This window comes from Anomaloglossus baeobatrachus, chromosome 4 (genome assembly GCF_048569485.1).
Source record: "Anomaloglossus baeobatrachus isolate aAnoBae1 chromosome 4, aAnoBae1.hap1, whole genome shotgun sequence".
Taxonomy (NCBI): Eukaryota; Metazoa; Chordata; class Amphibia; order Anura; family Aromobatidae; genus Anomaloglossus; species Anomaloglossus baeobatrachus.
In genome coordinates this window covers 698,572,573-698,587,071 of record NC_134356.1, presented here as the reverse complement: position 1 = coordinate 698,587,071, position 14,499 = coordinate 698,572,573, and the positions used below count along the sequence as shown (strand labels likewise).

Sequence of the window (14,499 nt, the reverse complement as noted above, 5' to 3'; positions counted from 1 at the left end):
TCATGGTATACCCCCATCCATCCTGCTCATGTTATACCCCCATCCATCCTGCTCATGGTATACCCCCATCCATCCTGCTCATGATATGCCCCCATCCATCCTGCTCATGATATGCCCCCATCCATCCTGCTCATGATATGCCCCCATCCATCCTGCTCATGAAATGCCCCCATCCATCCTGCTCATGAAATGCCCCCATCCATCCTGCTCATGATATGCCCCCATCCATCCTGCTCATGATATGCCCCCATCCATCCTGCTCAAGAAATGCCCCCATCCATCCTGCTCATGATATGCCCCCATCCATCCTGCTCATGATATGCCCCCATCCATCCTGATCATGGTATGCCCCCATCCATCCTGCTCATGAAATGCCCCCATCCATCCTGCTCATGATATGCCCCCCATCCATCCTGCTCATGATATGCCCCCATCCATCCTGCTCATGATATGTCCCCATCCATCCTGCTCATGAAATGCCCCCATCCATCCTGCTCATGATATGCCCCCATCCATCCTGCTCATGAAATGCCCCCATCCATCCTGCTCATGAAATGCCCCCATCCATCCTGCTCATGGTATGCCCCCATCCATCCTGCTCATGAAATGCCCCCATCCATCCTGCTCATGGTATGCCCCCATCCATCCTGCTCATGAAATGCCCCCATCCATCCTGCTCAAGATATGCCCCCATCCATCCTGCTCATGATATGCCCCCATCCATCCTGCTCATGAAATGCCCCCATCCATCCTGCTCATGGTATACCCCCATCCATCCTGCTCATGAAATGCCCCCATCCATCCTGCTCATGATATGCCCCCATCCATCCTGCTCATGATATGCCCCCATCCATCCTGCTCATGATATGCCCCCATCCATCCTGCTCATGATATGCCCCCATCCATCCTGCTCATGAAATGCCCCCATCCATCCTGCTCATGGTATGCCCCCATCCATCCTGCTCATGGTATGCCCCCATCCATCCTGCTCATGATATGCCCCCATCCATCCTGATCATGGTATGCCCCCATCCATCCTGCTCATGAAATGCCCCCATCCATCCTGCTCATGGTATGCCCCCATCCATCCTGCTCATGAAATGCCCCCATCCATCCTGCTCATGAAATGCCCCCATCCATCCTGCTCATGATATGCCCCCATCCATCCTGCTCATGGTATGCCCCCATCCATCCTGCTCATGATATGCCCCCATACATCCTGCTCATGATATGCCCCCATCCATCCTGCTCATGGTATGCCCCCATCCATCCTGCTCATGATATGCCCCCATCCATCCTGCTCATGATATACCCCCATCCATCCTGCTCATGAAATGCCCCCATCCATCCTGCTCATGATATGCCCCCATCCATCCTGCTCATGGTATGCCCCCATCCATCCTGCTCATGATATGCCCCCATCCATCCTGCTCATGGTATGCCCCCATCCATCCTGCTCATGATATGCCCCCATCCATCCTGCTCATGATATGCCCCCATCCATCCTGCTCATGATATGCCCCCATCCATCCTGCTCATGATATACCCCCATCCATCCTGCTCATGAAATGCCCCCATCCATCCTGCTCATGATATGCCCCCATCCATCCTGCTCATGATATACCCCCCATCCATCCTGCTCATGAAATGACCCCATCCATCTTGCTCATGATATGCCTCCATCCATCCTGCTCATGATATACCCCCATCCATCCTGCTCATGATATGCCCCCATCCATCCTGCTCATGATATGCCCCCATCCATCCTGCTCATGATATGCCCCCATCCATCCTGCTCATGATATGCCCCCATCCATCCTGCTCATGATATGCCCCCATCCATCCTGCTCATGATATGCCCCCATCCATCCTGCTCATGAAATGCCCCCATCCATCTTGCTCATGGTATGCCCCCATCCATCCTGCTCATGATATACCCCCATCCATCCTGCTCATGATATGCCCCCATCCATCCTGCTCATGAAATGCCCCCATCCATCCTGCTCATGATATGCCCCCATCCATCCTGCTCATGAAATGCCCCCATCCATCCTGCTCATGATATGCCCCCATCCATCCTGCTCATGAAATGCCCCCATCCATCTTGCTCATGGTATGCCCCCATCCATCCTGCTCATGAAATGCCCCCATCCATCCTGCTCATGATATGCCCCCATCCATCCTGCTCATGATATGCCCCCATCCATCCTGCTCATGATATGCCCCCATCCATCCTGCTCATGGTATGCTCCCATCCATCCTGCTCATGATATGCCCCCATCCATCCTGCTCATGATATACCCCCATCCATCCTGCTCATGATATACCCCCATCCATCCTGCTCATGAAATGCCCCCATCCATCCTGCTCATGAAATGCCCCCATCCATCCTGCTCATGATATGCCCCCATCCATCCTGCTCATGATATACCCCCATCCTGGTAAATGGCGTGTATCCTGTGGCACAGGAAAAAAAAAAAATAAACGTTTATATTTACCCTTCCTCACTCCCTGAAGCACCGATCTCTGTCTCAGCTGCAGCGCCGCTGTGTGGAGCCGTCACCGTGTGTGGAGCCGTCACCGTTGTCTGCAGCATCGCGTCTTCCTGTCTGTGCCGGCGGTCAGCTGATCTGGACACTAGCTGGTGGATACTAGCGGCGCGCACCGCGATAACGTCATCGCTGTGCGCGCCGCTAGTATCCACCAGCTAGTGTCCAGATCAGCTGACCGCCGGCACAGACAGGAAGACGCGATGCTGCAGGGGGGCGGCTCCACACACGGTGACGGGTGAGTACACTGATTCACTGCACCCCGCGCTGATAATGATGCACGGGGGGCAGTGAATACAGCCGCACTTGATCACTCCAGGCTGTAGTTGCCAGGGGTGATCACGGCCGGCTGCTAATTATGCACACCCCCCCCCTTCCCGCCCATCACCCCGCCCACCTGTCAGCGCCGGTTTCGCTGAGAGATGATGGGCGGGAGGATGGGCGTGCATATGTAATGAGCGGGCCCACGTGGTCACGGCAGGCTGCTACAGCCTGCTCGTGCCGCCGATGACCCGCTCCACCGCGGCACCCTCATTCCCCGCACCCGCAACCTTATAGTCAGACCATAAGACGCACCCCCCACTTTCCCCCAACATTTGGGGGGAAAAAAGTGCGTCTTATGGTCCGAAAAATACGGTAATTCTCATCAACATTAAGTGATATAATTAATATTTCTATACAATAATAATTATAATTAATATGTTAATATTAATATTGAGCAGAATTAATTTCAGCCTATTGGTTCTTCCCCACACCTGTCAGTGTCTCTCATATGGCCCCTCAGGAAAATTTATTTGCCCCCCCCCCCCCCCCGCTCTAGACCAATCATGGTCATTCAATGGTTGTTGAACCATTACTTATCAATCATGTATGGCTACCTTACAAAGGATTTTTTTGGAAGCACATGGCTGTACAAAGTCACATAAAGTGGTGTACCTGTCATTTATAGGAGCAGTTTGGTCCTGTGGAGGCATGGAATGGCCAACATGGCTATACGAAATATAGGCATATACCTTAGATAACTCTTTGCCCACCACTATCTCTCCTGACTCCTCCACACAAGTTTAGAAGTGAGAATTAATATCAGATCCCTTTGGTGGCAACTTACGAGCCACAGTCGGGGGAGACAAGTCAGGAAATGTTGCAGCCATGGGAGTCAAGTACAGAGACGCAGGAGCCATGAGAGACAGGTCTGGAGATGCTGAAACTGGGGGAGGCAAGTCCTGAGATGCTGCAGCTAATGGAGACAAGCTCAGAGACACTGCAGCCAGTGAAGCAAAATCGGGAGACGCTGCAGCCAGGGGAGACAAGTCCAGAGACACTGCAGCCACAGGAGACAAGTCTGGAGACATTGCAGCCATGGGAGACAAGTCCTGAGATGCTGCTGCCACAGGAGACAAGGCCAGAGATGCTGCAGACATGGCAGGCAAGTCCGGAGATGCTGTAGCCGAGGGGGCCAAGTCCGGAGATGCTGCAGCCATGAGAGACAAGTCCAGAGACACTTAAGCTGGGGGAGACAAGTCTAAATACGCTGCAGCCACAGGAGACAAGTCCAGAGATGCTGCAGCCACAAGAGGCAAGTCCAGAGACGCTGCAGCCACAGGAGACAAGTCCAGAGATGATATAGCCACAGGAGACAAGTCCAGAGATGCTGCAGCCACAGGAGACAAGTCCAGAGATGCTGCAGCCACAGGACACAAGTCCAGAGATGATGTAGCCACAGGAGACAAGTCCAGAGATGCTGCAGCCACAAGAGGCAAGTCCAGAGACGCTGCAGCCACAGGACACAAGTCCAGAGATGCTGCAGCCACAGGAGACATGTCCAGAGATGCTGCAGCCACAAGAGGCAAGTACAGAGACGCTGCAGCCACAGGACACAAGTCCAGAGATGCTGCAGCCACAGGAGACAAGTCTAGAGATGCTGCAGCCACAGGAGACAAGTCGGGAGAGGCTGCTGGTGTGCCTGTCTATTGAATTTGTTAAGTTCTGTGTTCTCATCATTTGTTTATCTTCCCTTTTCTAATCTACTTCCATTTTTTGGATTTTTATTCATCTTGTCTTTCATCTTTTTTGTTTTCATACATTGAAGTCAGTCATTTTGTGTATTTATTATTAAAATACATTTACATTTTACAGGGTTGTCTGGTTAGAGTAAAAGGAAAATATACATTTTAAACCTCTGTTCTAGGATCTATGGGGAACGGAACAGAACCTAGATGAGGTCTAGCTGCCACACAAACAACACATGATGACCTATTGTTACTGGTTGCAGTGTACCTATGCCATGCTAACCATCTTTCTTAGTTATAGCACCTTGACCAACAAGACAAACAATACCAAGAAGCTCAGGTATCAGGAAAAAGATATGTATCAGGTAGAAGAGGTGAGACAGCCATCTCCTGGTCCCAGGTCCGGCATCTTTTTGCAATGGAATGCATGGATCCATGTGAGTCTTCATTCAACTTTTTATAGCAGTGGTGGTCATCAGGACAACTTGGAGAGGCCCATCATATCTGGTTTCAGGGCTTGTCTGGTCTCCTGATGAGGACCCAGTTTCCTGGTTGGGTTCTGGTGGGAGCCATCTAAGTCTTGATGATCTGGGACGAAGGAGAAAACTCATGGACATATATTAGTTAAATGTTTAGTTAATTCAACAACAACTTTAATTATAGTGTCACACTGTAAAGTCAACTATTGTGGGAAGTACAACCCTAGTCTGGGGCACTTCCAAACAAAATCTCATAGGGACTCAATTTGGTGGTCCCTGCAGGGGTGTGTCGGACACTAAACAGAACAAGGCGAAGACTCTCATGCCATGGTTTCCCTGTTCCCTGCGCTGCCTCAACCTCTCAACCTTCCCACTACTCTGCAGATCTGCAGAAGGTATGGCGTGTGTAAGTCTAACTCTGTCCCCAAAGCCTGCCGTGTCTCTTTGGTTGGGGAGTGAAAGTAGTTACTTGATCACCTTCTATGGTCTCCAGGAGTCCATAGCCACACACTATTTCTGTGAGAAGTTTCTAGTTATGTATGGCTCCATCCTGGATCCACTTGTCCTTTTCTTCTTTTGAGACTTGGTTTTGGATGGTCAAGAACATGTTTTCCCAAGACTTTCCATCTTTTTCTTTCGTTTTCACATCGGGGTCACTTAAGGAGCACAGATTGACTGTTTTCATGGTAATTGGTTGCATTGCTGCTTCTTTGGCTGTTTTCTCAGCGAGGGCATTTCCTACTGCTTACCTTGAGGTTCCTCCAATGTGGGCCTCAACCCTGAACACCGCGACTCTGTCTGGCAATAGCAAAGCAGTTCTTCTATGGCCTTATGGTGAAGTACAGGTGTTCCATTTGCAGTGATGAAGTCTCTTGCCTTCCATACAAAGTGGATGTTGGCTGCTTTCTGCCAGCCATCTTGCAGGCTTCAGTGAGAGCACATACAGTACCTCTGCTTCTTGTGCTGACAGAGATATGGGTAGCGGCTGTGCTATCAGCACTGCCTCTTCTGTTATCATCGCCATACCTGTGTTTAACCGTCCTTCTTGATCTGCATATCTTTATCCATCCACGAAGAGGGTTAAGCTAGGGTCTTCCAAGGGTGTATCCATCACTGTATCAAATATAGAGGTTTCCTGCTTCATGAGAGAAAGGCAATCATGTAGGACTATGCCAGAGTCGACTACCTCTTCCACCAAGGTGTCAGAAGTGAGACATTCTCCCTTTGGAAGAGGGAGGAGTGTAGCAGGGTTAAGGACCGCACACCGGCAGATGGTGAATACTGAAGCTGGGTAGGATTCCGAGGAATCTTCTCCACTGCTGACTTCCTATCTTCAGTGAGATGTTTTGTCTGATGGGATATACAGTGTCTTATACACACAATTCTTTCCAGACAGGACTACAGCTTCTCTTTTGAGGCTTTGCACATGTTGTGTGCTAAGAACTGTAGCAATGCAATCAAGAGTTATGCTGGGCTTCTTCTAAAGAGTCTGCGTATGGGCTCTCGGAGACCTGAGACAAAGGATTGTACCTGGGTTTGTATAGAAAGGCATTGGGTGTAAATCGGGGTCAGGAAGACTACTCACTAGGACTAGAAAAAAAATACATAGAAATAAATTCTTATATGTAAAAAATCTGCTCTGAACTAAGGTATATCTGTATTTTCTATTTTTTTTTCATTTCTACTTACAGAATGGGAATATTCTTCAGTTAAAAAGTTGCAAAAAAATAGTACATAAATCATATAAATTTGCACAAAAGTAAGATAGATACTCAAAAAAACTCTGAAAAAACTCTATAAAACTCTGTAAAAATGTGGAGCCCCTTTTGAGAAAAGATAAAAAAAATTTTTGTTGAAGAAGGGGTTGAATGTTTTCTACAAATAAATGAATAAATAAATCCGGAGATGTCCAGGAGTTCCACAAAGATATGGTCCGTTCTAGTATCAAACAGTATAAATATTCTTTGTTATTATTGAAAATTCACAATAGAAATGAATGTCTTGCAATTCCTCATAAATCCTTCAAATATTGCAGTGAAACAAGCGCTCCACTTGAACCCCGCTCTCCTTGGTGGGTTTGAATCTTCCCGCACTCCTAGCGTGTTAACCCGCTGCAGTCACACAGAAGTGTAGCAGGAATGCAATGGTACACCGGGCGCCCAAGATGGGTGTCCAGTGCAAGTTACCTGATAAACGGCCCTCCTTGAGGAAGGGGATTGTTAATGCCTCTGAAACGCGCGTTGGATTAAGCTCAGCATACAGTTTCTATTCACTTGCGGTGAAGGCTTAATTGTCTGATTCATCTAAACTTCAAACTTGTCTAACGGGTGGACGACTAAGATAGCTCCTGCATCCGTGCCCCGGTAGGACCTCTAACCCCGGAACCTAACTACGTGTCTGACTTCCCAGAGCAGAACTGTGACCTGACACAACCATGTTGATATTCAAATCTCCAGGCATCAAGGGTTTTATACAGAGGAGACCTGGCGTAACCCTGCTAAAATTGCCGTGTTCAGGCACCAAGAATATATACTGTACAGCGCAGAGACCACATTGCTACTGGAATCTCCAGACTGGTGGCCGTTTATCAGGTAACTTGCACCGGACACCCATCACGGGCGCCCGGTGTAACGTTGCATTCCTGCTACACTTCTGTGTGACTGCAGCGGGTTAACATGCTAGGAGTGCGGGAAGATTCAAACCCACCAAAGAGAGCGGGGTTCAAGTGGAGCGCTTGTTTCACTGCAATATTTGAAGGATTTTTGAGGAATTGCAGGACATTAATTTCTACTGTGAATTTTCAATAAGAACAAAGAATATTTATACTTTTTGATACTAGAATGGACCATATCTTTGTGGAACTCCTGGACGTCTCCGGATTTATTTATTCATTCATTTGTAGAAAACATTCAAAAATGTTTTTTTATCTTTTCTCAAACAATAGGTGGTAGCTGCTGGCCGAGGCTCCACACTTTTATAGAGTTTTATAGAGTTTTTTCAGAGGTTTATTCAGTATCTATCTTACTTTTGTGCAAATTTATGTGATTTATGTACTATTTTCTTGTAACTTTTTAACTGAAAAATATTTCCATTCTATGAGTAGAAATAAAAATAATAATACAGATATACCTTAGTTCAGCGCAGATTTTTTACATATAAGAATTTATTTCTATGTATTTTTATTTAGTTCAACGCCAGGCAAATTAAGGGGTTTTATTGCCCTAAAAATCTAGCTGCAGAATTACAGTAACATTGGGTCTTAGCGCTGACCTCCATCCTTACGGATATATACCCATTTATTCACTAGGACTGCAGCTTCCTGGGCCTTCAATGTAATATATCTGGAAGGACCTTGTCTGGGACTGCCAGGGGCAGGGGTGGGCTGACATAATTGAATAAGGATAGTACTGGTGGGTTATCTTTGGAGGTTGTGGGCTTGGTATCTAAGCTAATTTGGAGGTTGGGTGTAGATGTGAGGTCTTTATCTTCATGCCCCTCCTCAGCAGCTTCTGCTGCACCAGCAATAAACAGACCAGTGGCTTTGGGTCCTAAGATGGCTGAAAAAAGGAACTATGTGTTGGCTGGGCTGAGGAAGTAGGTATTGACTGAGTTAAAAGGGCTGCCAAAGGGGAACTAGGTGTTGGAGGGGCTGAGGAAGTAGGTATTGACTGAGTTAAAAGGGCTGCCAAAGGGGAACTAGGTGTTGGGAGGGCTAAAATGGCCTTCAAAGAGGCTGGGGAGGAAGGAACATAGGGCGTTCCATCTACATTCAGGACAAGCAATAATGTGGTGGGCCGAGGTGGACGTGGGGCCCCACACACTGCACACGTTTCATGCTAGTCAGAAATTTAAGTTAGACAGACTTCGCAAGTCCAACCCTCTGCGGACAGCTTATAGGGTGGAGGGCGTTGCTTTCTAATGGGCCTGGGAGAAGCCATTTCTTGTGGTGACATTTTCACAGATGGGCAATATACATGTATTTAATAGATTCAGAATTACATTTCTTCAATCCATCTCTATCTCTTCACTTCCCTTAGCATTCTATACCACGCCTCAGCATCTTGTAAAACCCTTTTGCTCAATATCACATCCTTTCTATTTCTTCTCATCTTATCTCCCCCCGGGCAGCCATTCCTACCACCCTGAGGAGAATTTTCCATATTATCAACATACATACCTTCACTCTCACGTACTAATTCCTTCGTGCTAACCTTGCTGGGTATTGTCGACTGATTTGACCCCATCTTACAGAGGTGTGTAACCTAAGGCCAACGCCTCAATTTGTGCGATTTCAACGTATTTCTCAGGCGTTCCCATATTCCTTCCTTCTAGATTCGACCTTAGTAAGCAACAAACCCACAGCAATACATACAATACATACATGAACGTTGAGTCTGAACACCTTTGCTTCAGGAAAAAAAATACCAGAGTGTGTCACAAAGCCAGTATCACGTGGGTGGCAGAGAACTTCATTCACCCTCACTATACACCAACCATCTAAACCACCTACGGAGATTGCAAGTTCCAAAGTCTGTTTATACTGCAGACACCTCATAGAGATGAGACAGTCACAGCAATCTAATCAATTTAATGCTATCCTCCCTCCGGGTCTTGAAAGAACACATTCACTATTCACCAGGGTACAGCCTACAAACACAAACTCGATAACCGCTGAGAAACCAAAAACCTCAGCCTCCTCTTTTGAGACTGGAACCAGTTGTTGGACTGTCCCGCTTTCAATGCAGCAACAGTTAAACAGTTCTCCAAACCAGCACTTCAGCACTTTCACTTTATCTCTATGCAGCTGTTCACAGCAATAACTCAATAATTCAACACAGTTTACTTTCACTTTCCAAAGGCAATTATGCTCAGACCACAACACACAGAACAGATAAAAACCATTATGCAGATGTTTAAGGGATATTATGAATGGATTCAAACTAGGACTTATCTCACAGAGATCGGTATTCAGGTGTCTGGACTCTGGCAGCCGACAACTCACTCCCACATAGAGACACAGGAGGGTTTTTAAGAGACAAGATAAAGAATTTTCTTACCTCTTTTGATGGAGTTGCGCAATCTCCTCCCTTGTGCATGGTTCGCTTGGGAAATGGAGGCAATGTCACGGCTGTCCTTCGTCTAGATGTTTTGGTTTTGTCCTAGCCCCACATTAGGCGCAAACTGGTAACGAGAATTTGGAATGATGCAATTCACGTCTTAAATGTCTGCAGGTCAAATCATGAGTCAAATGTCAGGCATGCATGCAATATATCTACAGAGACCAGAGATGAACCATGGGTCCAAGTAGAAGGATGTCTACTTTATTTAAGGGAGTACAGGAATAATATAAAAAGTCACTTGGATAGAATCCATGAATGTGTACACTTCTTCTATTGGGCAAACAGCAAAAAGAGCTGATTCTGATATATATATATATATATATATATATATATATATATACAGTGCCTACAAGTAGTATTCAACCCCCTGCAGATTTAGCAGGTTTGATAAGATGCAAATAAGTTAGAGCCTGCAAACTTCAAACAAGAGCAGGATTTATTAACAGATGCATAAATCTTACAAACCAACAAGTTTTGTTGCTCAGTTAAATTTTAATAAATTTTCAACATAAAAGTGTGGGTCAATTATTATTCAACCCCTAGGTTTAATATTTTGTGGAATAACCCTTGTTTGCAATTACAGCTAATAATCGTCTTTTATAAGACCTGATCAGGCCGACACAGGTCTCTGGAGTTATCTTGGCCCACTCCTCCATGCAGATCTTCTCCAAGTTATCTAGGTTCTTTGGGTGTCTCATGTGGACTTTAATCTTGAGCTCCTTCCACAAGTTTTCAATTGGGTTAAGGTCAGGAGACTGACTAGGCAACTGCAACACCTTGATTTTTTCCCTCTTGAACCAGGCCTTGGTTTTCTTGGCTGTGTGCTTTGGGTCGTTGTCTTGTTGGAAGATGAAATGACGACCCATCTTAACATTCTTGATGGAGGAGCGGAGGTTCTTGGCCAAAATCTCCAGGTAGGCCGTGCTTTCCATCTTCCTATGGATGCGGACCAGATGGCCAGGCCCCTTGGCTGAGAAACAGCCCCACAGCATGATGCTGCCACCACCATGCTTGACTGTAGGGATGGTATTCTTGGGGTCGTATGCAGTGCCATCCAGTCTCCAAACGTCACGTGTGTGGTTGGCACAAAAGATCTCGATCTTGGTCTCATCAGACCAGAGAACCTTGAACCAGTCTGTCTCAGAGTCCTCCAAGTGATCATAAGCAAACTGTAGACAAGCCTTGATATGACGCTTTGAAAGTAAAGGTACCTTACGGGCTCGTCTGGAACGGAGACCATTGCGGTGGAGTACGTTACTTATGGTATTGACTGAAACCAATGTCCCCACTGCCATGAGATCTTCCCGGAGCTCCTTCCTTGTTGTCCTTGGGTTAGCCTTGACTCTTCGGACAAGCCTGGCCTCGGCACGGGTGGAAACTTTCAAAGGCTGTCCAGGCCGTGGAAGGCTAACAGTAGTTCCATAAGCCTTCCACTTCCGGATGATGCTCCCAACAGTGGAGACAGGTAGGCCCAACTCCTTGGAAAGGGTTTTGTACCCCTTGCCAGCCTTGTGACCCTCCACGATCTTGTCTCTGATGGCCTTGGAATGCTCCTTTGTCTTTCCCATGTTGACCATGTATGAGTGCTGTTCACAAGTTTGGGGAGGGTCTTAATTAGTCAGAAAAGGCTGGAAAAAGAGATAATTAATCCAAACATGTGAAGCTCATTGTTCTTTGTGCCTGAAATACTTCTTAATACTTTAGGGGAACCAAACAGAATTCTGGTGGTTTGAGGGGTTGAATAATAAATGACCTCTGAATAAACTTTTCACAATTTAAAAAAAAAATAAAAAAATAAATAACAATCTTTTTTGCTGCATTTCACACTTCCAGGCTGATCTACAGTCCAAATGTCACAATGCCAAGTTATTCCGAATGTGTAAACCTGCTAAATCTGCAGGGGGTTGAATACTACTTGTAGGCACTGTATATATATATATATATATATATATATATATATGTATTTTAGCATTTTATATTAAGCTAATTCAGCATGAATCACGAATGTCTTATGATGTCTGAGTACAGACATGGGTGCGGTACACAGTTCAAATGCCATTTTGAGTCCTGATAGACTTAGCATAAGAAGACCACCACGACCATCACCAGAATTGCCATTTGCTTCAATTTCAGGGCTCTAAAATGAATACGGTTAGAATGAAGTGTAAGGAACAAGAAATGTTCCATATTGTAGGACTGTGCCTTCAAAGCTCTGAAAACAGTGCCTCATGGCACTCCATATCTCTGGACTTACCAAAGAAGAATGGCTTAGGACAAATAGGACAGGTCTCACCCTGTCTACTGGGACATCCCTTGGTACTACCAGGATGTTATTAAATTTCTGGCCGTGTGAAAACCCAAGACTATCCACAATCCAACCCAAACAATGGTCTAAACCAAGTCTATTACTATTATCTAGTAGTAATGCATCTTATTGTTGGGTACTTTATGGACTTTTCCTTAAGATCCACACAAGATCCACACAATTGAGTCTAACTGATCAAATGGCCTTCTTCATTGTCTGTCCGGACAGGCTACGAGTCTTGGTGCCCCTCTGCTCTTTGTCTTGCATTTCCGTAAAGCTTTGGACCTCTAATCTCGCTTCTTCTCCTCTTTTCCCACCCCCATCACCCACTACTGAACTGCTGCTTTTTGATTAGCATGTGATCTATTATTTCCCATATAACTAGTGATGCCAACAGATATTCCCAATTTTATTTAAGAGTTTGGAGGACATTGACCTCCATGATTTCCAAAATATAATACACTGTAAAAGAGTAGATTACAAGTCATTGGCCAGGCGAGACGTGTCACACGTCTGCATTTATTTAGTGTTGAGATCTTCATTTCCAGTTGCTATTGGCCCTTTATACACTAGGACATCTATGACATATTAGATGTTTTACTGATATACGGTAACTGGTCATGTCATGGTTACTGAACATCAGACAGAGCGACCTTACGCTGAACAATAATTCCACCATTTTTTGATGTTGACAAAATTGTTTGAAGTATTTTAATATAGGAGAAATAAAATGAATGAAAAATAGAGAAATATTAAGTTACAGCTTACAAAGAACGACAAATTGTGCATCTCACCAATGGAGGCTGGAGACCGTCCTCCTCAACTAGAACTGTCCTGGTCAATCAATGTGATCTCATGTCCTAATAGTACTGGCAAAATCTAGGAAAATAAAGTTCATTGTTAACCATATTTTACTGGAGGGGTCTAGACCTGGAAAGTCGGCAAGGAACAGAACATCTAGTCATTAATGTATTGTCTAATATTGAAGGTTCGAATGTCCATCATCCTATTTTTTGACTCCTATAATAAGTGTTGTAGGTGGTTGAGGCCACACTTTTACTTCCTTCCATAACATGGTTGAAGAAGACCTGCAGAAAGACCTTGAACTTGGTAAAATGATTGTATTATGATTCCCCTCACACGTTGGTTCCTCAGACTATATATCAGGGGGTTCAGTATTGGAGTAACAGCCGTGTAGAAGATAGAAGCCACCTTGTCTCGCACAGTAAAGGCACTGGAATGAGGACGCATGTAAGTGAACAGCACAGTGCCATAGAAGATGAAGACACACATGAGGTGTGAAGAGCAGGTGCTGAAGGCTTTCCTCCTTCCTTCTGTGGATTTTATGTTTATAACTGAAAAGATAATTAGGGTGTAGGAGAAAAGGATAGTAATCAATGAACTTGAGGCCACAGAAGCTACTGTGTAAACAGTAACCAGGTCACAGGTAGATGTGTCCGAGCAGGACAGTCTGACGACCAGAGGGGCATCACAGTAGAAGTGGTCGATGAGGTTGGGCCCACAGAATCGAAGAGAGAATGCACAGCTGGTCTGTACTGAGGACTGTAAGAAGCCAACGGAGAAGGAAAGAAGAACAAGGCATAGACATTTCTTCTTAGTCATTGTGGAGACATAATGGAGAGGGTGGCAGATGGCAACATAACGGTCATAGGACATGGTGGAAAGGAGAAATGACTCTGTAGATGCCAGAGCAGCATAGAAGTAAAATTGGAGAGCACAACCTTCAAAGGAGATGATCTTAACCAAACACTTAAGGTCCACCAGCATCTTAGGGGTAGTGGTAGAGGAATAGAAGACGTCCACCAGAGAGAGGTAACTCAGGAAGTAATACATTGGATTCTGAAGGTTTGACGTGTTTCTGACAATAGCCACCAGGCCAACATTGGCCACTATGGTCACAATGTAGACATGCAGGATGAGTATGAAGAGGAAGGGCTTCAGCTTCTCATTATCAGTCAGTCCAGTAAACACAAATTCTGTGACTTTTGTCTGGTTTGTGATGTCCATGAAAATGAT

General features: G+C 45.7%; 1 protein-coding gene across 1 annotated transcript; it reads right to left on the bottom strand.

The window, feature by feature from the left end:
* Positions 1–13,518: 13,518 nt before the first annotated feature.
* LOC142303060 (olfactory receptor 5B12-like) lies at positions 13,519–14,490 on the bottom strand. The gene has a single exon (XM_075344153.1). It carries the CDS (start codon positions 14,488–14,490, stop codon positions 13,519–13,521), a length of 972 nt encoding a protein of 323 aa, XP_075200268.1.
* Between the last annotated feature and the right edge of the window lie 9 nt (positions 14,491–14,499).